The sequence below is a fragment of the Rhinolophus sinicus genome, linkage group LG16, assembly GCF_036562045.2.
Source record: "Rhinolophus sinicus isolate RSC01 linkage group LG16, ASM3656204v1, whole genome shotgun sequence".
Classification (NCBI taxonomy): domain Eukaryota; kingdom Metazoa; phylum Chordata; class Mammalia; order Chiroptera; family Rhinolophidae; genus Rhinolophus; species Rhinolophus sinicus.
Window position 1 is genome coordinate 9,432,480 of NC_133765.1, and position 23,954 is coordinate 9,456,433.

At 42.1% G+C, this 23,954-nt stretch overlaps 2 protein-coding genes across 11 annotated transcripts in view; one reads left to right on the forward strand and one right to left on the reverse strand.

Annotated features, from left to right (window-relative positions):
- Positions 1-9,804: 9,804 nt before the first annotated feature.
- LOC109435845 (uncharacterized) lies at positions 9,805-15,212 on the reverse strand. Of its 7 annotated transcripts, none has more exons than XM_074321778.1 (5): positions 14,257-14,807; positions 13,444-13,572; positions 12,455-12,587; positions 11,616-11,711; positions 9,805-10,249 (listed from the first exon to the last, which is right to left on the reverse strand). In XM_074321778.1, the coding sequence occupies exons 1-3, from the start codon at positions 14,652-14,654 to the stop codon at positions 12,572-12,574; spliced, it is 543 nt and encodes a 180-aa protein (XP_074177879.1). In that variant the 5' UTR covers positions 14,655-14,807; the 3' UTR covers positions 9,805-10,249; positions 11,616-11,711; positions 12,455-12,571. The 7 variants fall into 7 exon arrangements, 6 of the variants coding, with proteins under 6 accessions (XP_074177879.1, XP_074177880.1, XP_074177878.1 ...); XM_074321779.1 differs by having other exon boundaries at positions 13,444-13,560; positions 14,257-14,806; XM_074321777.1 differs by lacking the exon at positions 12,455-12,587 and having other exon boundaries at positions 14,257-14,808.
- The window catches only part of ZBTB44 (zinc finger and BTB domain containing 44), an 81,956-nt gene continuing 72,370 nt past the window's right edge, over positions 14,369-23,954 (forward strand). For all 4 annotated transcript variants that reach the window (XM_019713987.2, XM_019713989.2, XM_019713988.2 and 1 more), the window contains exon 1: positions 14,369-14,504. The gene's annotated coding sequence lies outside the window, so the exon portion shown is untranslated. The remainder of the gene's footprint in view (positions 14,505-23,954) is intronic.

The following is a 23,954-nucleotide window of genomic DNA, read 5'->3' on the forward strand; positions in this document are numbered from 1 at the left end:
TGTATAACATGAAAAAAAGGGGGCCTCATGGGATTAGACAGAGGCTATAGAGCAAGGCCTTTGTTGCCAGAAAACGGGCGTTGAGGCAGGCACAGGCTCTGCAAGTAGTGGACCCTGGTCACCCATTTGAACTTGATATTCATGTAACCCAAGAGGGGTATGGTTGGGGCCTCTGGCAACGACAGGAGCATCTCTGGTTGCCAGTGGGATTTTGGTCCCAATTATGGAAAGGAGCAGAGGTCTGCTACTCTCAGGTCTGCTACTCTCTAATAGAGAAACAGCTGGCTGCTGTGTACGCAGCCCTAGTGGCCACAGAAGCCATCACAGGAACGGCACAGGTATTGGTTCGAACAACCTATTCCGTCCAGGGGTGGGCCTGTACGTGGACCCAGGGATCCAAAACGGGGGTGGCACAGACCACCACCCTCGCCAAGTGGGGTGCCTACTTAGAGCAACATAGCACCCTTAGTTCAAGCCCTTGAGCACAGAGCTACAACAGGTCCTGGGGCCTGTGGAGCTTGTAGCCCAGGCTGAGCCAAGTGCTCTGCCTAGAGGGGAGAACTTGGAGCCCTCGCCCTACAAAGGACAGCCCCCGGTACCTGAAGATGCCCGGTTTACCAATGGTTCTAGCCGAGGGGCTGCAGCTGTTTGGACAGCTGTTGGTGTGCAGCCCAAAACAGTCACCATCTGGTTTGATACTGGGACGGGCCAGAGTCGCCAGTGGGCTGAGCTACAGGCTGTGTGGATGGTAATCAGCCACGAGCCCGGGCCCCTAGTTATTTGTACTGACAGCTGGGCGGTGTTCCGGGGCCTGACGTGGCTCCCTACATGGAAACACCAAAACTGGTTGGTAGGACACCATCCACTGTGGGGTCAAGCCATGTGGCAGGACCTCTTGGACCTAGGGCAGAGAAAGGAGGTGACCCTAATGCATGTCACAGGTCACTCCCCTGTAGTGTCCCCAGGTAACAATGAAGCAGACGCCCTAGCACGTGTCCAATGGATAGAATGAACTCCTGCCACTGATGTGACCCATTGGCTGCATAGGAAATTGCAGCACGCTGGAAGCCGAACCATGTGGCAGGTGAGCAGACGCTGGGGTCTACCTTTGAAATGGCAAGAGATAGCAGATGCCTGCTATGACTGTGCCGTCTGTGCCCAGGACAGCCCCCAAAGGCGGAGGCTCCCCTGGGAGACACAGCAGATTACGAGAGGGAGGGTGCCCCTCACTCGCTGGCAAGTGGATTACATTGGACCCCTGCCTAAGGCCCACAATGCTATGTCTGCATTCACAGCAGTGGACACTGCTACGGGTTGATGTTTGCTTGGCTGTGTCCGCTGCAGATCAGCGACATACAGTGGTTGCTCTTACATGGCTGTGTGCCCTCTATGGGCGCCCCCAAGTCATTGAGAGTGACAGGGGTACCCATTTTACGGGGAAAGAAGTGCAGTGCTGGGCTGCCAGGATGGACGTGCAATGGTTGTTTCATGCCCCGTATAACCCATAAGCAGCTGGCATGATTGAATGCTACAACGGCCTTTTGAAGCAAGACCTCCGGGTGTCAAAGCACCCTCCCACGATGGTGACTGGGCCTCGTGTCTATGGGACGTCCTGAGAGTCCTGAATGAGAGACTACGGAAGGAAGGGTCCACACCAGTAGAAGCTCTGCTACATCGAGCGGCCGCTCCCATTCAACTACAAGTTACCACCAGGGAGACTCTGTTAAAGCCAGGCTATGGCAGGAATGGAAACATTTTGCTGCCAGCACCCACATGCTTGAAAGCAGGGGAACGGCAGCAATGGACTTGGCCCTGGCAGGTCAAAAGCCCCCACTGTCGATGGTTGGGCCTGATAGCCCCATGGGGGGCCGGTTTGACTCATGATTTGCAAGTGACGCCAGGGATGGTGGCTGAGTGGCCACCGCAAGTGCCTGTAGTATACGGAGGTCCTGATACCGGGATGATTTTGTGGGGAACCTATGTGCTCTCGCTATGGCCTATTATGGGGTCCCCTGTTCTGTTACATGTTGAAACTATGTGAGGGACCCCAAGCAATGCCATAAAGGTCTGGTACCACAAACCAGGAAAGGTGCCAGTGGCAGCGACCCTCCTTTCCCAGGACAAAAAGCTAGCATGTATCCTCCCAGATGGAAGCGATTTGCCATTGTTGGGTCCTAAGACTACTGTTTCTTTCTGTCCATACGTGCCTGTGGGCTCATATGACACAGGAACCCTTACGGAAGATGCTTGTCACGTAAATTGTGAGGCGAGACTTGTAGGGGTGGAGTGTAGGGACAGAATCCCAGAGAGCAGTTTCCAGGCTCTTGGCCTCACATAGAGAGGTGCTGACTCGGGTAGTAGATGGTCATCAGCTGTAACCAGTTAGCCAATTAGCCACTGATATAGCTGCCAGGGCTGCGCTGGTTGGAGTGAGTCAAATCATTCGGTCGGGTGGCAGGCAGAGAGGTGGACGGCAGGTTGCAGGTCGTGTAGATCCAGACTCCAGTGAGACTATAGTGCCACCAGTGAGACGATAGTGGTATGACTCCTCTATCTATGGCTCTGTGGGTGTTCCTTTTTGGCCTAGCCATATCCTGCATTCTTATATGGGGAGCGGGACCAGAGACCACAAAGGCCACCTCGCATGACAAATGGCAGAGCGAGCAGGGTCTCCCACATGACAAAGGGATTCTCTTCTTAAGCTTCCAGAAAGAGCACAGCCCTGCCAACACCTTGATTTTAAGCCCTGTGAGAGCTGTGTCAAATTTTTGACCTACAGAACACTAAGATAATAAATTTGTGTTGTTTTAAGCCATTACATGTGTGGTAATTAACGTCATGGCATTCATCAATTGTGAGTGAGAATAGAGAACAAGATATTGGAGGCTTGACAGGGTTGTTAGGAAATAGTCATCAAAGAAAGTAAAAGAATGAATTGGCTAGGAAACTGTAGTATGGTTACCAACCGGCATTAGGAATACGCTTAAGGGAATTGGGAACAACTTTTCCCCGTCTAGATGGCTACTGTGGGAGTTTTGTCTCTTTATTTTCCACCAGTGGGCAATGTTTTATTGATTCAAAGATGACCATTTGTTAAAAGTTTGTCAAATCACTATATCACACTCCTAACCACAAATGATTTCCGGACTGGGTTATTAACAAACACTGTCCCTCCAAATGAAAGCAACAGGCAGTTAACTAAAGTCTTAAAGAATTAACAACAACAAAAACCTCATTCCTTGCAAAGGCAGTTGTGATTATTGTTAACCCTTAAGCAGAGCCCCAGCCCAAATGTATTCACCAACAGAGTACACTGCTGAAATAGTCAAATCCTCTTCAGAGGAATCTCTCCCAAACTCTTTCTCAGGGATGGCCCTGTGGGATACAAAGAAGGCAAATTCTACCAGACATAACCTGGGACAGAAATACCGAACTCATTCCATTAGTAAGTGATTTAACAAACAGATGCTGTGGGGACAGAGCCCCAGAGAGCAGTTTCCAGGCTCTCGGCCTCACATAGAAAGGTGCTGGCTCAGGTAGTAGATGGTCATCAGCTGTGACTAGTTGGCCATCGGCTGTTACCGGTTGGCCATTAGCCACTGATATAACTGCCATGGCTAAGCTCCAAAGTAGTGTAGTGGTGTGGTGGTGTGGCATCCTGGCGTGGCGTGGTGGCGTGTGGATTATGGATTACAGAGAGGCGGATTGCAGCTAGCAAGTGAGGTTGGTTGGCAGAGACAAGTTGAAGGCAGGTTGCTTCCTGTGTCTCCAACCGAGCCACCAGTGAGACTATAGTGGTATGACTCCTCTATCTATGGCTCCATGGGTGTTCCTTTTGGGCCTCACCATATCCTGTGTTCCTATGTGGGGAACAGGACCAGATACCCTGCCTGACTCCCCGCATGACACATGGCACAGTGAGCAGGGTACACGGACAAAGCTCTCCGAGGGGCGAAGGGCGGTGGAACAGTTTGTGCATATGAACACTCAGTTTCAGGGAGACCAGACGGGCAGCTGCCTGAGAGCTGGACCCCTGTGGAGGGGTAGGAAGATGTGGATGGCATAGGCTAGAGAAAGCAAAGGTTGTTGCAGCCCTTTGGGCTGGGAAGTGCTTGCTGAGGTCCTCACCTCCAGGTTGGGGACGACTTAGAGCCCTCGACCTGCGGAGAGGGCATACATTGTGAGGCCAATGCACAGCCCTGGCGAATGACTGTGGACTATGGGGAATGGGCTCCATCCCTGAGTTGATGAACCGCTTGACTGTTTGCTTGAGAATGTACCACCGTGTAGTGGAACTGGTGGATGTTTGCTTCCTGTGTCTTGACCGGCCGCCATCGAGAATATGTAAGCACCTTGACTGTGAGCCACTGTTGTTCCAGCAGGGTACCCTGAGAGGCCCAGAGAGAGTGGGAGTGCCCTGAGAAAGCCTGGCTGTGTCGGGAAGTCTGGCTATGCCCAGAAAGAGTGGCGGTGCCCTGAGAGCCCTGGCTGTGCCTGGAGAGACTGGTGGTACCGTAATAAGCCCAGGAAATCTGGCGGTGCCCAGGACTGGTGGTACCCTCAGAAACCCTGGCTGTGTCCAGGATATTGCATTCACCTCCAGGTTCCTCGCACAGGGCCCCTCACGGAAGACACTTGTCATGTAGATTGTGAGGCGAGATCCTATATGGGTGGTGGGGACAGAACCAGGAGTACAGTTTCCAGGCTCTCGACCTCACGTGGAAAGGCACTGGCTCAGGTAGTAAATGGCCATCAACTGTGATTGGATGGCCATCAGCTGTGGCTAGTTGGCCCTCAGCTGTAACCAGTGAGCCATTGGCCACTAATATAGCTGCCGTGGCTACACTAGCAGAAAATGGGGGCTAGCAAGAAGATGGTGGCTGAGCTAGCAGGAGCGGCTTGCAGTTAGCACAGAGGATTGCAGCTAGTAGGTGTCGTGCGGGAGACCCTGCTCGCTGCGCCATTTGTCGTGCGGGGGACCCTGCTCGCTGCGCCATTTGTCGTGCAGGGCGGCCTGCGGGGTCTCTGCTCCCGCTCCCCATGCAAGAACGCAGGATATGGTGAGGCCAAAAAGGAACACCCACGGAGTCATAAGTAGGGGAGTCATACCACTATATTCTCTCTGGCGGCACTATACTCTCACTGGAGGCTGGATCCACACTGTCCGCAAACCGCCATCCACGCTTGCCAGCCCAGCTGCCATCTTCTTGCTAGCCCCCATTCTTCTCTTTTTCACTCTCCTCCACTCTCCTCCGTAGCCGCAGCAGTTATATTAGCGGCTAATTGGCTAACTGGCTACAGCTGACAGCCAATCAGCCACAGCTGATGGCCATCTACTACCCGAGCCAGCACTCCTCCACGTGAGGCCGAGAGCCTGTAAACTACTTTCTGGGGCTCTGTCCCCACAGTAGGTGAGGTTGGTTGGCAGAGAGAGTGGATGGCAGGTTGCAGATCATGTGGCTCCTGCCTCCTGTGTCTCCAACCCAGCTGCCAGTGAGAATATAGTGGTATGACTCCCCTATCTATGGCTCCGTGGGTGTTCCTTTTTGGCCTCACCATATCCTGCTTTCCTATGTGGGGAGCGGGGCCAGAGACCCCGCCTGAGAGATGCCTATGAAATTTGCTAATCCTGTGATCTATGTTATTCACCTCCTACAGCAAGATAAGATCTATACCAGTCACCACTATATATTGCTTTCCTTGTTTTCTAAAAGGGTGATTTTTTTTTAAGTTATGGATATGTTGTTTGTCTTTCATCATTTTATATTAGTTGTACTCTAGAAGAACAACATATACACACACATTTAGTTCGTGTGAATTCAAGTGGTCTTGAGACAGACAGAAGCATACGCATCATTTCACTTGGTCACTGCTCATAATGAGCAGGCAATGGAAGACATGAATCTGTCACGTCCTCAGTTGGTCTTAGTTTCTGGGCACTTCTCATGGTGTGCACACCTAGTAATCTGAGTGCAAGTCTATAGTCCCTAAGCCAACAACTTCCTCTGATGCTCAATAGAAGAAGAAGCAATCTATTCCAACACTGGAGGGAAAACCCACTAGGTTGGACTTGTTGGGAGACAGCATGTCAGTCTCCAACATGGCTTATAAATTCTAAATATTGTGCTTTATGGGTGATTTAGGAGATCTTCAAAGGTAATTTCGACTATCCATGATTTAGGTTTGTAACACGTGCCAGTTGTGTTGTTTTTTGTTGTTGTTGCTGTTTGTTTGTTTTTTAAATAAATTTTATTGGGGAATATTGGGGAATAGTGTATTTCTCCAGGGCCCATCAGCTCCAAGTCACTGTCCTTCAATCTAGTTGTGGAGGGCTCAGCTTAGCTCCAAGTCCATTTGCGGGAATTGAACCGGCAAACCTTGTTGTTGAGAGCTTACTCTCTAACCAACTGAGCCACCCGGCTGTCCCAAGAATTTTCAACTTTACTGTAGATGATAAAAAACAAGGAAGCTAAATGAAACAGAGTATAGAAGCAAATGGCATGTGAGGTATGTTGGAGATATAAAAATAAGTGGGGCATACATGTTCTGAACTAGATAGAAAGAAAAGATCTAAGACGTACCAATATTCATGATTCACTAAATATACATGACGCAAATTAAGAATTCGACATTTATGAGGTCTAAAGTCAGTCCAGACATAAATGATACCATTCTGGCCCACTTGTGCCTCTGCCCAAGAAATGTAGATGAAATCCATAGCTACTCATCAGGCTAATTGCTGAGCTATAGCTATTTGCCAGGCACACCTGTCCCTGCATCTTTTCAATAGACTAGTGTGTGCGTTGGCTCCATATACTTTTAGCCTATAGGACCTCCTTGCTCAAACCTCAACTGATCCCGATAGTCCCGCCATCAGAGAGGAAAGCTAACAAAGCAGGGAAAAAACAGGAATAGGAATATTGTATGACCCAGATTCAGGGAGTAGGGCTCTTCTAACCCACTTGTAAGTCATCCAAAATGTGTTAATCTACCTCACCTCTTTGCCCTGACTTCTTGCTGTGTGTTTTAAATTTTTCCAATTAACTGTGTGATTTGAGCTTTAGTTTGGTATGTGAGCCTTGCTTTTCTGTGGCCTCTGGGATAGCTTTGCCTAAGAAGAGTCTTGGAGACCCTTGCCCCAAGGTTAATTTCTCACATGGCAGGAGCTAACTTTAAAACCTTTGCAACAGATCATGACTCTACTTTTTTGAGGGTCATTAAATTTGTCATTTAACCCATAGGTTGCAAAATTGTGTGCAACCATATCCAGATCTGATCAACAAAGATTCTGGGAATCAGAGATGAATATAATAGCTAGTCATATCTTCGAAAACTTTCTCATTGAGGATACAAGGTATCTGTTGTTCTATGTGGGAAAACTACATTATGTTAAAGGGAATTTATGAAATTGGATGTACAGGAAGAAATACCTGTGTGCTCTACTCTGAGACCGTCTGCCTGGCACGCTCCCTTCTCCTAGAACCTGTCCCTCAGCATCCGGCATGGAAGTGACATGTGCTTATAGTGTCTTGATTATCACCTTGATTTCAGCTGATTGGTTTATGGATGAGTACTCAACCTGAGATAAGCCAATAAGCCCCTTCTCTGGGATTTTTGAATTTAGGACTCAAAGAATTAAGGTCAGTTCTTTTCCAATGTAGAGTCTGTGTGGTATAGTCCTATAGATTGCAATATATTAGGATTTTAACTTGATACCTTAGATTCTAGAGCCAAATTGCTTAGATTTGAATCCTGACTCTGACATTTACTATCTATGTGCACTTGCACCATGGCTTAATCTCTCTTCAGTTTCCTTATCTGTCAAGAGAGACAATTATAATATCTGTTATTGTGAATATTAAAACTTATTGTGAATAAGGTATAACAATACCTTATTATGTTATCTTTACTCTAGACAAATTGAGACAAAGGATTGTATTTTTCCCCAATCTGACTTCAATTCAATGTTATTCAAGTCAACATTTATTTTGTACACATACTATACAGGCATCTGTATAATCTGTACACAGAGATCTTGTGGGTTTTGTTCCAGACCACCAAAATAAAGCAAGTCTCACAATAAAGTGAGCCAAAATCTTTTTGTTAGTGGAGGGTCTTGCCTTCAGTTTGTAAAAAATGTAACATCTATGAAGCATAATAAAATGAAGCACAATAAAACAAGGTATGCCTGTATTCCAAGTATTAAGTTTAGGAGAAAAAAATGGTGCCAAAAGAGACATGGTCCCAGCCTTCATGGAACTTATGTGGGGAGGCAAATATTAAACAAACAGTCATATAAAAATCATAAATACAAACTATGAGATGTGCTATGAAGGATAAGTAGAAAGTGATATGAGAAGTTATAATTGGAATACCAGTCTAGTTTTCCTTAAGAAAGTAATGTAATCCCAGACAAGAAAAAGCTGAAGGAGTTCATCACCACCAAACCATTATTACAAGAAATGTTAAAGGAACTTCCCTAAGAAGAAGAAAGGAAATCAAAACTATGAATAGGAAAATATCACAAAGAAAAAATTCTTACTAACAAAGGCAAACACACATAAAAGCAATGGATTAACCAACACTAAAACTAGTACAAAGGTAAAAAGGCAAAAGTAGGAAGATCATGTATAATTACAACAGTAAATTAAGGGATACATAAAAACACACATACACAGGGACCGGCCCGGTGGCTCCGGCGGTTGGAGCTCCATTCTCCTAATGCCGAAGGCTGCCGGTTCGATTCCCACATGGGCCAGTGGGCTCTCAACCACAAGGTTGCCGGTTCGACTCCTCAAATCCCGCAAGGGATGATGGGCTCTGCCCCCTGCAACTAAGATTGAATTAGGCACCTTGAGCTGAGCTGCTGCTGAGCTCCTGGATGGCTCAGTTGGTTGGAGTGCATCCTCTCAACCACAAGATTGCCGGTTCGACTCCCACAAGGGATGGTGGGCTGTGCCCCCTGCAACTAGTAATGGCAACTGGACCTGGAGCTGAGCTGCGCCCTCCACAACTATGATTGAAAGGACAATAACTTGACTTGGAAAAAAGTCCTGGAAGTACACACTGTTCCCCAATAAAGTCCTGTTCCCCTTCCCCAATAAAATCTTTTTAAAAATAAAAATCAATAGCTCACAGAGTTTATATGATTGAATGGGATTGCCTGCGCACTAGTTCTCAAACTTGAGCATGGATCCAAATTACCTGGAGAGTTCATTCAAAGACAAAGTGCTGGGCCCCAACCCCAGAGCTTCTGATTTAGTAGGTCTAGGTGTGACTTAACGATTTACATTTCTGAAAATTTGACAGGTGATGCTGATTCTGTAGGTCTGGGGACTACATTTTGAGAACCACTGGCCTAGGAAAGTAGTATACACACTGGTTCTCAGCCTTGGAGGCACAGTGAAAAGAATGTCAGGAAGACAAGGAAGAGAGAGCTTCCAGTTGGAGGGAATGCTCAGCAAGACCAAATGCTGCTCAAAGGTCCAGTAGGATGAGGGTGAAAAATGTCCTTTGGATCAGCACCATAGAAATAATTGGTGACTTTAAGGAGATACATTTCAGTGGAGTGAAAGGAAAACCAAATTAGACGGGTTAAAAAGTAAAGAAGGAGGTGCAAAAATAAACGGTGAGTACAGATAACAGTTTTGAGAAGTTTGGCTATGAAGCCTGTAAAGGGGAAGAAAAAGAGCATTGTGGCTGGTAGGGAGGTAGGGCTGAGAGTAGACATAAACATTAAGATCAAATCGCTGAGATCAAACACTGCTCTCCATTTGAATTTAAAAAAAAAAATTAAACCACCAATTCCCTTTCTGAAGATGAGTTGTATTTCAATAGTTTCATCTTTAAAACCTGAAGAGTCTTCAAAAAAACCCGAAGGATGGACTTTGATCTTGGATATTTTGGCATCTTGCAGAGGAATGGGTAAGTTTATTGAAGCACAAGCTCTTCCCTGACATCACATGTCTTAGGAAGCTGCCATTCTACTAGCTGATAAAATTGACCTCCACTTTCATTTATTTCATCATTGACTCATTCATCCATTAAACATTCATCAAATACCTATTATGTGCTAGACATTGTGCTAGGCTCTGGGATTACGGTATTGGGACTGACAAGAGTCATTAGAATTAGAAGTGTTAGAGAACTGCAGGGAGCTCTCAGAATATATACCATTGTATGTAACGTAATCTGGTGAGCCAGGGGAAGGTGGCATTGAATGAATATGAAGTGTCCAGAATCAGCAAATCTGTAGACAGAAAAGGTAGCTATATTAGTGGTTGCCTATGCCTGAGTAGTTGCGGGGTAGGGGAATGGGAGTGACTGCTAATGGCTACGAGTTTCTTTTTGGGGTGATGAGAATGTTCTACAACTTATTGTGGTAATGGAGGCACAACTCTGTGAATATACTAAAAACCACTGCATTGTACACTTTAAATGAGTGAATTCTATGGTACGTGAATTATATCTCAATCATATATATATCTCAATCATATATGTGTCTCAATCATATATATGTATATATATATATACATATGTGTCTGTGTATATATATACATATACATGATTTGAAGATTGAATTAGTTAAACAATAAAGTATTTTTTCATAGAGAGAATAATGCATACATTGGAAGAAAGAGTGTGGCATCTTAGATGTGAAAAAAAATTCTGTGACTGGCATGTTTCTTGAAAGAGTATATGAGTACAATGAGAGATGAAGTTGAAGATACGGAAAGGGCCCAGATTGTGTAGTGTTGTAAAAGCCATGCTTGAGTTTTGGGATTTTATCCTAAGAACAAGAGGAAACCATTGTTATGTGACATGGCTGTGCATTATAACTCTGCCTACCATATAGAGTAAGAAGGGAGAGTATATTTGGGAAACCAGATAATTGATATTCAATTCTCCAGGTATCTTAGAGTAGGATGGTGGCAATGAAGGGACAAATTCAATAAGACTTGTTGATGGATTGGAATTGAGATGTAGTAGAGTGAAGTAGCAAAGCTGACCTGCTCAACCAGGTGGATGGAGAAATGGGAATACTAGAAGAGGTGCAAGTTTCACGGTGGGAAAGCATGATTGATGTTTTATTTTTTAAATATAGTTGGGATGATCTAATGAGGAGCAGGGATGATTTGTGCAATAATGAGCTCTCCTCCATTGGAATTATTAAAGTCAGCCTAGAGATCTTTCTGTTGAGTAGAAAGCATTCTTGCTCTAAAATAAGTTGTGAACTAAATAACAAAGTTCCCATTAAGTTCTAATGGTCCACCACAAGAAAGTCCCCCCCCCCTTTTTTTTTTGCCAGAATTTGGTCCTCCAAACAGCTCATGGCTGCAATAAAACCTTGTTGCCTGGAATTTGAATTCCTCAGAATCATCTATACTAGGTTAATAATTGAAGGTTCCTCATACTGGTGTCTACATGGTTTGTTTCACCTGTGTGCAAGATTCCAGTTTCATAAAATCCTTCCAGCAGTATTATTTAACCTAGTATCAGAGAAAGGTATAACCCAAAAGCAAGTCTCTACTGGCCCAGGAAGAAAAAGGTGGAAAGCTGCAGAAACCATAGAAACTGACCCTGCCCAAAGTCAAAACAGAGAAGAGGCCTCTTACATAGTTAATCTTAATATTTTTTTCTCACATCCACTTTAAGTATCTAGCACTCTGTCCTGAGGTGCCAACCGTCATTTGTTGATTGATTTTCCAGATCTGGGAGGAGGAGGGGATGACAAAATTTTTAAATGTAACATGAAAAATAGAAAAGCACAAATGGGAGGGAAAGGGAGAAAAGATGACAATCTAAGGAAGGCTATTTTTTGTGTGTCAGCACTGCTAGGCTTGTCATGAAAGGGAGCTGCCATCTCATTTCCCTGAGAAACACTTAGTAAAGACTTGCCGAATAGGTCTTTTATTAACTGTCCTATTAAATGCCCTAATGTCCTATTAAGCGAGGTAGAGGGAATTTATTTGACTACTGTTAAAGAGAAAAACCACAGGCCCAAAATGGAGTCACTTGAGCTAAAGCCCACCACCCCAAACCTAGATTCGATACCTGACCTTACTGCAGTTTCAAGCTTCTCCAGGAATGTAATTTTAGTCTGTCAGTCTGGAGTTATTCTGGTCATTACCATTGAGGACATCTGTCACCTGGGCGCATTCCATCCCCCAAAGGAAGCCAAGGCAATCCTGCCTTCCCCTAAGGGAAGGTAACCTTGCCTGAGATAATCCTTTCTTTTGCTAACGACTTTTTTGTTCTGCCCAGTTTCTGCTTATAGAAACCTTCAATATTGTAGAGGAAGCTTGCTAGAGGGGATGCTGCCCAATTCATGAATTGCTTCATATAAAGCCAATTAGATCTTCAGATTTACTTGAATTTTATTCTTTAACACTACTTTGTTCCCACCCTGATTCTTCTCCAGTTTCTACCTTGCACATAAAGTTCTAATACACACCCTACCAATGCTTCAAGTTCCTGCCCTTTCATGAGCCTTGCTCTCGTGGAGTAAGCATTCCACCTTTTTCTTCTTCAAATCTCAGCACAAAACTTCATGGGCCTAATTCACAACTTTCTAGTTTTCCTCATCTCTGAAATGGGAATAATAAAAAATGATGGTGGGAAAAATAGTAAAATCTATGCATTACAATTGCTGTGGTTAAATATGATATATACTTGAAAATTTGTTGGAAATGCAAAAGGCCTATAAAATTAGATGTTTTTATTATGTTTATTTCTAAAGTGATTTCAATTGTTAGAATTAGGGTGCTTGGCTGCTTGTGCCTCAGAAAAATCCACTATACTTCAAGTGGAAGTCAACTCACCTAGCACAAAGCCCTTTGCAGAGGCCTTTCGGTTTAACAGCTGGAGGCAGGGGAAAACAAAGTATGCAAATCCAGATCGCCGGGGGCCCACTAGGCCCACACCCCACTCCACCTCTAGGCACCTGGCAGGTGGCTTCACCAGGGGTCGCTTCCGCCTGCTGCGTTCTGGGCCCCTCTTTACCACTAGGTCTGGGTCTGGAGCGCCTGGGGAAGCTAAGACAGGGTCCTGGGAGTTTTAACACTTTACATGATTTTGCAGTTGACCGAGAACTCTAACCCTCCGCCTCCCAACCCCCCACCCCAGGTAGTACCAGCAACTTCGGGGTGCCCGGCACATTCCCCACGCTGAAATGAAAGGCTAGATGATGGTGTAATAAAGTGAGATTCAAGGTTGTGGAAGGAATAGGCAGTTTTTGCAGCAGCTCTAGGTGCCCTGTGTTGGGGGAAGAGACAGACTTGGGACTCGATTTTCCAGTATTTTCAGAACAGCACGCCTCTCCACGTGGCCCAGGAAAATGACAGGGCAATCCTCAGGAACTGATGCCAGGGGATGCAAAGGCGGTACGGAATCGGAGATACCTGGCCGGGGGTCGGCTGTCTGAAAAAGAAGCGGGACCCTCACCTGTCTGGGGCGCCACCTCTTCCAAGGCTTCGGTTTCCAAGTGTGAAGAATGGGCGGATGACCAGCCAACCGCTCTTACCGAGAGAAAGGGGCTGCGGTGTTCCGGTTTGAGTCCGGCTACACAAACCACTCGAAAAAACAGAGAAGTTTCTTTCGCTTTTAGTTCAAGAAAAAAAAAATTCCAGAAGCATAAACCATGCCCAGAAATGCTTATGTCAGTGCAAGCGGGGACCTGGCTGAGGGGACAGCTGGAAGAAGGACAAGTTGGGCAGAGCTTATGCAGCATATGAATGTAAATCTGCACGTGTGCACATACGCAAAGGTGCAGACAGTGTCGAAACCCACGGTGTGTAAGCAGACATGCTCCCCAACAGTTCAACTCCGGACAACCGCGAGCGACCCCTTCTGCGCTTGCGCAATAACTCTGTTCCCCGCCCCCGAGCTCGCCCCGCCCCGCCCACTTCCCCTCCCGCCCACTTCCCCTCCCTCCCCCCAGCCTGGCCGCCTGCGCGGAGCATTGTGGGACACAAACAAAGTGCCCCCAAACAGGCTGGAGTGAACGGAGCGGCAACGGCGGCGGCGCCGGCCCGCACGCGCGCGGCGGCGGCTCCCTCCCAACCTCCCCTTCCCCTCCCCTCACTCCCCTTCCCCTTCCCCACCCCGCCCCGCCGGGAAAACGCGAGCGGCCGCTGCGCTCCCTAAACCGCCGTCTGCCTTCGGCCAACCGCCCCCAACGGCCGTCCCCTCGCTCCTCCCCTCTGGCTCCTCGGAGCGCCGCGGGCGCTTTCCTCCCGCTGCTTCACACTCTCCCACCTCGCGGGCACGCTGCCGCTGTGTGCCGCCATGCCCCAGCCACGGGCTGCCCACGGGCCTAGGCGCGGCGGCCCGAGATAGGGTCCCCTCAGTCTCCCGGGGGAGGAGAGAGGCAGCGAGCTGCGCGCTCCGCCCCCTCCCCCCGGGCTGTCGCCGCTGCCGCTGCCGCCGCCACCTCGCCGCCTCAGCCTGGCGGGGCGGAGGAGGAGGAGCACCAGGCCTCCGGGCCCCGGCACCGCCGCCCGCAGGTAATGGGAAGGGGAGGGCGAACGGGCCGCCGGGCCGGATCGGGGGCACTGGCCAGCCGCGCGTGCCCTCGGGGTGCGCCCGCCCAGGGGCTGACACTGCGCGTCCCCCATCTGGGCGCTGGACGGGAAGCCTGGTCTGGTCACCCCCATCCGCTCCGGGAGACACCCCACAGGGTCCCCTGAATGGCATTTAATGCTTCGAGGAGGAGACTGGCCTTGGGCCCCGCAGTTCAGGAGAAATTATCCGGACCTTCCAGGGTGCTGCCCGTCATTTGCACGCCCATCTGCCCAACACCCTAACCCACAGAAGGCAGAGGTGTGCACCTCCTCTCACCTGGGCGAGCCGGGGAGCCCGAAGCCTGACTTCTTTTCCCTCTACTGCCCGGCTGCTTTTCCTCTGGTACTGGAAAGAAAAGGACGGCACTTCTTTAAAAAAATATATAATACAATCACCTCTTTTTCTTCCCTACCTGAGGATCACTCAGCATCTAGTCAATTTTCTGCTGGCCTAACCAGAAAAAGGGTTACCTGAAGTGAGATGACAACTATGTTGGAACTGAGAAAAGGAAATAACATCCTTGTGAGTTACATGAATCTTAACCAGAATTTAGAATAAATCCTAATAATTTTGTACCTTATTGCAACGTATAAAAATGAAGGCAAAAAAATTTCAATTTTTCAACATATAGGTAGATAAGTAGATCTGTTGTGGTCAGGAAAAAAAATTCTCTTTAACTTCCACTTATTTTCTTACTGTTTTACCAGGATATAGGCTAATACCTGAAGCAAACTTCACAATTGGATAGATGGCAAGTAGTTTGAATAGGTAGAGATTAGAGATTTTTAAGGTTTCCTTTTGACTAGGGTTTCAGTTGAAATTATGAGATTTTAAAAAAATTGTATAAATCTTCATTTCCCCTATTGTTTCAGGCTGACTGCCAATGCATATTTAATTTTACCTAATGTAGTTTCCTCATGAATGTGAGTATAATGAAAGGAATGTTTTCCTATACTCGTGTTTTAGGATGATTGCATTCATTAATTATGAAAACCAGATTTACTTATTTTGTGTAACACTGGTAGGCATTTTACATGTGATCTTATTTAATTCTCAGAACAACCCAATGACTTATATATTATTACTTGAATTTTATAGATGAGACAGAAACTTAAGTGATATTAAGTAACTTGCCCTAGGCCACACAGCTAGTTAAGTAATAAAGGTGAGATTTGTATCCAGATACAGTTCCAGTGTAGGTGTATTTTCTACTGAACCTCTCAGTACAGGTGCACTTTTTAAAATTTTTATGAAAAATTTCAGTCTTAAGGAGGTTGAGAAAAAAATACAATGAATACTCCACTACCTAGATTCAGTGATAAACATTTTTGCCCTATTGTTCCCCCTCTCTTATCCCATTCTGTATGTTTCTGTGTGTAACCATTTGAAAGTTAAGTTGCAAACATTATGACACTCAAATATTTCAGCATGCGTTTCCTAAAATTAAGCACATTCTCCTTCTAACCCCAATTATCAACATATGCAAATTTCCTCAGTATTCCAAAGTCTCTTTGAGAGAGCCCACCCACCCCCCAGCTGTATTCAGACAAGATTCATGCATTGCATTTGGCGATTATGCCTTCAGTTCCTTAAAAAGAAAAAAAGAGTACCCATCTCCTTTTTTCCTGACAATTGACCAAGCTATTTGTCTTATAGAATGCTTCCACATTCTGGACATGTCTGTTTCCCCCAGTGTCATTTAATTTATTCTTTATCCCCCTGAATTTCCTGTTACTGGAAGTTAGGTCTAAAGAAAATCTTGATTAGCTTAAACTTCCTTTGGCAAGAATATTTAATAGGTGATGCTATGTACTTCGCACTATTAATGATGCTAAATGTGACCACTTGATTAAAGTGGTGACTAACAGATGTGTTACAAAGGTGTGGTTTGCCTGTTCGTGATTTGTATATAATCTTGGGGTAGTACTTTAACACCAAGCAAATACTCTGTTTCTGACTACCTTTTTGCTTAGTAATTTTAGCACCCGTAGATGACTCTGTATCAGTTATTTTATGGAGATTTTCTGTAAGGAAGATTTTTCTTCATTAACTAGGGGTGAACTAAAGTTCCTCCTAGAAATGCAGAGCAAATCTTTATAATTTCTTCTCTTTACTTATCAATATTCAGAGTAAAGAGCTGGGGAAATATCACCCCCAATGGTGGCAAGTGAGATTTTTTTTTCTTTTTTTATGGGGATACCACTATGGGCTCGTGAGTTTTAATTTATCCATTTTTTTTTTTTTTTTAATAACCACTACAGTTTTTCTTTTTGATGATGAAATTGTCCCAAATTTGGACAATAGGACCCCTTTCAAGCTGGCTCCTGTGTCTTTTTAACACTCCTACTCACCATTTAGTCTTAGAGTGCTTTTTCATCACAAATTATCCCAGCCTTGCTTTGGTGGTACACTATTTGTTCCAGATATGGAATGGGCTGTTTTAAGGAGTCTTGGTTCTTTTTAGTGCAAAGTGGTATGTGGAAACCAAGTTCTGGGTGTTTGGCATGTTCATTGTTGCTGGAGAGTCTCTGCTTTTAGGCCCTTTCAGAGGAAAGAACTACATCTGTTTTATTTGTTTGCTTAATAATAAGTTCATAGTGATATATCCAATTTAAATTTAACATAGCAGACTTCTTGACTTTTTTAATTGTCTCTTGTTTTAAGTGAAAATATTAGTGCCTGATAGAATTAAATGCTTTCTACTTGGTACTTGTATATATAAGATATATACTTGCTACTATGTATATATAAAATATTTCAAAATTACCATACAATATTACTGTCAGTAAACTTTTGAATAAAGTTTAAGATTTTTTTTACATTTTTGTCCTTAGACTATATCACATGTGGGATGTACAATCAGAGTACTTACTGTATTCAGAAGTCAGTTGAAATACTTTTCTCTGTTTGGTTATGCTACCAATTTGATATGGTTCTTTGGTTTCATTTTTTATTTTAAATTCTTTTTAAATTTTATTTTTAAATATGTAAAATATATACAGTTAAAAAGTCAAAAAGCGTTTTAAAAGTATTCTTAAAGAAACCTCACCCAAATTAGTTTCTAAGATGAAGAAATATTCTTTACCTTTGCCATACTTTTTAATAGATAATATTTTCTCATATATCTTAACTAGAAAGATTAGCAGTAGACAGGTATATTGAAGCAACATAGGAGTACGACTTAAATTTTTCAATTAGATTCTGATTCCTCTGCAAAAGAGAAAGCACTAAGACTGATCTTTAGAAAAGTAGATTTCAAGTTTGCTTTTGCAAGTTTCTCTTAAATATCATTTCTTTAAAGAGGCATGTAGTTGGTAGATCTTATATGAATCTATCTACCTGTACTTGTATGTCACACACCAAAACTGAAATATACATATGCTAGCTGCAAATATAAAAGGCATTTGGACATCAGTGAAGACAGCACATTTTGTTTGGAACAAAATTGATAGAAATTATGTCTTCAAAAGAGGGTGCAATGGTTGTCTAAAGTAGACAGAGCACAGTTAATCAGCCTCCTGTCATCCGGGTGCTGAAAAGCAAAAGATGTGTGTTTTTATGTGTACTCCACTACTACCTGGGGTAAGAGCATCTGTTTCCTTTAGGGAGTGGACTGGGAAAATGGAGAATGCATGTGCATTGGACCCATTCACCCTCATTTTGTCTTTAATCTCAGTAAAATAGATTGCCCAAGATTATTAGAACACGTAGGTGATGAAAAAGAGGCCACGAAAAGTAGCATAGGTATGTATAACCACGTATTGTAGCAGTTAGAACCTACTGTGGTAGGTTGAGTGGACTAATATGATAATGATGATAGTACTATCTTTCGTAGAGCCCTTTCAAAAAGCCAGCAGTATGCTAAACATTTTATACATCATCTCATTTAAAGCTCACATTAACTCATTGATATTGCTGCTAGTTGTCTTTCTTAGCAGGTAAGAAGCATGCTCAGTATCTCGTTTTCAAACTCAAGTCTGTTGGTCTTCAGAGTAATTGCTTAACTACTTTACTACAGCTGACAAATACAACACATCATAACATTGAATATATTTTCATACCATGAATTAAAGGAACTACAATGATTGATTTTTGTCCTATAGAAACACCAAAGATTGCCTGCCAAGAGCCCCATGTTCTTGTATTGTCTATTACATAGCCTTGGTATATAATCAGATCTTGCTTCAGAAACTGCATTTAGATAACATTTTAATAGGCATTTAAAAAGCAGAACATCAAAAACCAAGATGTATTGCTGGATTGATAGATATGTGATAAAACAAGTATAGTAGAATGTTAATGGTAGAATCTAGGTCTGGCTATTCGGGCATTAACCTATAAAATTCTTTGAAGTTGCTGTATCTGCAAATTTTCATAAAAAAAATGTTGGAGTGGCTAAAATTTTTTCTTATATTATTGACAGTTGTATAAAAACCAATAACATGCTATGTCCTCTATGTTTACAATGGTCCTCTTAAAAACTTTAGTATCTCATTCTAGCCTTGTAAAGGATAAAACCATTTTGTCATTGAATATGGTCAAGCATCAGATTATTGTAAAGGGATTTCCTTTATTAGGGGACTCCTAATTAATTAGGTTCCTTCCAACTATAATTTTTAAATATCTTTATAAATAGTACATATATCGAATATGAGTATGTATGTATATTTTTTCCTTGTCGTTTTCTGGTATTTTGTAGACTACTATTGAGCATGCTTTTTATATAAGCTTTATGGGTTTTTACTTTAAATGTCACCATATTCATGACTGAAACAGATAGTTTTTCATGTACCTCAGAATGATTACTTAAAATTTATCTCCTTGTTAAGTTGAAAGCCACATTAGTTTTTCTTTGTTGTTTATGTTACAAATACTTCACCTCATTTTAGGCAACAAGCTGGAAATCTCTAGATTTTTGGTCACAGGATCTAAAATAATGTATATGTGCCTTTAAAAATATAAAGATACATCTGAAACTAAAACAAACAAACATACATACATACATTAGGTTTGTATTACACTCCTGCTTGAAGGACACATTGAGTATTACATTAATTTCTTCACTAACATTATTATTAGTGCCAGGTGACCTTAGCCAGCACATTTTTACATAGCTGATCCTGGAGTAAATCCCTGACTTATGTTGTCATCTTTCACATTGATAATTTTGTCTTATAAGAGTGAATATTGGTAGATGAAACTTATTAATGTCTCACTCTTCTTGGAGAACATCTTCCTTGGTCCACATCGAATGTTTTCCATTTTAATAATTTTCTTTCATAGCTTTTTAAAAACCTTAAAATTACAAATGTTTGATACCCAGTTTGCCATTTCAATATTCTTTCTATATTGCTATCCTTCTACAAGTACTAAATGGTATATTTCTTTATGTTGATGTGATTTTCTATTTGGTTTTGATAGTTTTTAATGCATTCAGCATAACTACAAACATCTTGGGATAGCATATAACCGAGATTATGAAACTCTGGAATCAGGATTTTGTGGAATCTACTACCCTCTGGCTTCAGAAGCAACTTTAGATAATTCCTTTTTTAAATGATTTTCTCTTAATTCAGTTCTTAACCTGCTGAGAATATGATTCCTAGCCTACTCTTAGCAAGCAAGTTTGTTCATTACTATCCTCTATTAAATATCTTATTTATGCTCTTTGATAAAATTAGTAAAATCTTTGGTCCAAACAAAGAAAATAAAATGTAAGAGTTTTCAGAGACTCAGTCATACTTGCTTGACTTTACTTCATTTTTCTCTTTTACCAGTATTTACTGGTGTGTGTATATGTGTTTTCTTCCACTTTTACCCTTTTTTACATGTTGACTCAGGGTTTTACTTTTTCCTTGGCTGTTTGCTTTCTTTCTTTCTGCTCTGGATCTTTCAACACTGCTCATTTCCTTTTTGTGGCTTTCCATTACTGTATGAGGACAGTTTCTTTTATCTTGGGTGCCTTTTACATGTAGTATAAAACTATACAAACCATACTTCTATGAGAATTATTTCTATTTACAGGAATCACTGCCTCTCTCTGTTTTTTGGCCCACCTGGTATTGTTTCTTCCTCATTTCTTTCTATTTTCTTCAAGTAGGTTTACTCAGCTTTACTTTGAGAGGCAGTACAGCATACTGTTACGAGCACAAACTGAGCAACCACCGGGATTCATATCTTGACTCTGATGCTTACTAATTTTGTGGCCTTGGGTTCCTTAACTTCTCTGTGCTTCATTTTTCTTACTGGTAAATTAAGATACCAAGTAGTACCTGTCTCAAAAGGTTGTGTGAAAGTTAAGTTACTTAATATATGTAAAAAGTACTTTTAAAAAATGCCTGGTACATACTAAGTACTATGTAAGTATTAACTATTAGCTAATGATTATTGTAGTTAATTTTTTAGAAACTGATTCAAAGCCATTGATTATTTTTTGATAGTTTATTGAGATACGACTCAAAAGCCATAGAATATTGCCACTACAAATTTGTGGTCTCCGACTGAGTTTTCCAATTTGTGGTCTCCAGTTGGGTTTTCAGTGCCTCCTAGCCATCCTTCTTTTTCTTGTCTCCACACAGATTTCTCATGTTTTACTTTCCTCAAAATTCTGCCTTCTCTTCTTTTTAAGTCTACTTCTGCCTATAACTTCAAAGAGAAATGAAAGCCAAAGCTATCAGACAAAAACCTGTACTGCTTCTTACCACCCATCTATTAACTTAACTGTAACTACACCCTTTCTTTGCTCTGTTTTCCTATCACTGGGTCTCCTGTTTAAGGCTAATTCTTTCACTCATGCAATGAATCCAACTCCTTTCTACCTATCCAGAGACCTTATATTATCTGCTATCACGTTTTCCTGTTTCTTTAACTTTTCCTTCTTCTCTGCGTCTTTTCCCAACAACAATCAAAACATTCTCTTATATTTTACCACAATTTTTAAAAAAGAAGACATATCTGGGGGGAAAATTGTCTAGTTTCTCCCAGTGTATAAAAATACCAGTATCCTCCCTTGAGCTCTTATTTCCCTCCAGCTAACCCTTTGCTCTATCTTTAGAACTAAACTTCTTAAGATTGAATTGTCTATACTCAAAATTTTCACTTCCTCATTTCTGTGTACTCTTTATCTTTGTTTATCACAATCGAGCATCTGACTCTGCTACCTCTTCCTTATGTGCTATTATAAGGTCATCAGTGACTCTTTGTGGGTAAATTGAATAGACTTTGGTCCATATCTTATTTGACCTCTCAGTAGCATTTGACACTGTCAGCCACTTTTTGAAATAATTCTACCATCCTGTACATGTGTATCTCCCAGTTTTTTTTTTCTGCTGTCCCACCCCTTTTTTTCTCTTTTTTTCCTTGATCAGTCTAGCTAAAGGTTTATCAATTTTGCTTGTGTGTTCAGAGAATCAAGTTTTGGCTTTAATTTTTTTCTGTGGCTTCTCTGTTTTCCATTTAATTTATGTTTGTACTTTATTTCCTTCTATTTATTTTGGGTTTGCCTTGCACTTTTTCTAGCTTCTTAAGGTAGAAGACTAGGTCATTGACTTTTTTTGAATTGTAGTGAAATGCACAGTAAAAAATTAGCGCCATAACCATTTTTTAAGTGTACAGTTCAGTGGCATAAAGTACATTTTTGCGTGTTGACTTTCTGGGTTTTACTTTTTCCTTAGCTGTTTGCTTTCTTTCGTTCATCACCACCATTCATCTCCAGAACTCTTCATCTTGTAAAATTGTAACTATAACTATTAAACAAAAACTCCTCATTCCCCTCTGCCCCCAGCCCCTGGCAACCACCCTTCTACTTTCTGTCTCTATGAATATGACTACTCTAGAGACCTCATATAATTGGAATCAGATAATATTTGTCTTTTTGTGTCTGGCTTATTTCACTTAGCATAATGTTCTCAAGATTGGTATCGCAGCACATATCAGAATTTACTTATTTTAAAAGGCTAAATACTATTCTCTGTCTGTATATACCACATTTCATCTGTTGTGAATAATGCTCCTATGAACACTTGTGTACAAACAGACCTTCACGTGCTCACGTTCAATACTTTAGGGTACATACCCAGGAGTAGAATTGCTGGATCAGACAGTAATTCTGTTTTTAATTTTGTGAGGAACCAGCATACTGTTTTCCATAGTTTCTACACCTACATTTCCATCAACAGTGCTCAAGGGTTTCATTATCCACATCCTTATTACGTGTTTTTTTTTTATAGTAGCCCTCCTAATGGGTGTGAGGCGGTAGGGTGTGTGGTGGGAGGCAATTGATTTTCTTACTTTTCCATGCGTGTACACACACACGCACATATACAGAGGGTGCCGAAAAAAATGTATACACATTTTAAGAAAGGAAAAAACTGCATTAATATATACCGATAACAAAAGATAAATACAGGTCACATTTGACTTCTGCAATTACCAGAGGTGCTCAAAGTGGTTACCATCTGCATCCAGACACTTCTGATTATGGAGAACTACTACTGCTTGAGCAACATTGACCAAAGTGTTAACGTCTGTTAAAATGTGTGCATTTTTTTGGCATCCCAGGTATATATATATATATGTATATGTACATACACACACACACACACATACATATATGTATATATTTAAAGCAGTGGGAAGAAATTCTAATAGTTTAATGTTATTGATTTGAGTTATTATTTAACTCCAGGTAAAGTTCAGTCTCTCTTTCTCAAAGCTCTAAACTAGAAAGGACTTCTTTATGTAGTAAAATTATAAAAAAATCAGCTAGCTATAAAAGTTAAATGAATATGAATGTCTAACCACTGTGATACACCCGAAACTACTGTAAAATAATATTGAATGTCAACTGTAATTAAGAAATTTTAAAAAAATTAAAGTTAAATGACTTTTTTAATACCTCAGATACAGTAACCCATTTGCAATTCTTCCTGAAAACTTAATAAACATTTAAGGAAGATAAACCATCATCAAATAAAGATCACAGACACTTTTGTTAGTGTTCAAAGTAAGTAAAAGCATGTTCTCAAATATGAATACTTACGAGAATTCATTATGAAATGTGGTTCCTTTCATGAAAAAGTATAGATATTTATTCTTGCTTACATTGACAACAGAGTGATAATGCTTTTTTAGAACAAAACTTAAAATATGAGGTACTGTATATAATATTTGTAAAGAAAATAGTGAAAAACTTATTTTAACAGTAACTTTCTGGAAAAGTAAGTAGAGTTGTCATTTTCACTGGTTCACTCAAATTTTCTATGTAAGTTTAGACTGAAGTTTTTACTTTGAGTTAGGGCTCTTCCATTCTTAAACCATCTATATTAACAAGTTTTCTATAAAACGTTTTCATGTGTTATATATATTAAATTCTTTAAAAATATTTCTCAGGT

Bases quoted from the DNA above. Each gene is read 5' to 3' on its own strand.
- LOC109435845 (XM_074321776.1), bottom strand. From the start codon at position 14,654: ATGGGGGTGACCAGACCAGGCTTCCCGTCCAGCGCCCAGATGGGGGAC. The intron at 13,573-14,256 runs GTGGGAGAGTGT...TGTTTTTTCGAG, and splicing joins AGCGGCAGCGTGCCCGCGAG to TGGTTTGTGTAGCCGGACTC. The intron at 10,250-13,443 runs GTGAGGGTCCCG...TTCTGTCTACAG, and splicing joins AGAGGTGGCGCCCCAGACAG to ATTTGCTGATTCTGGACACT.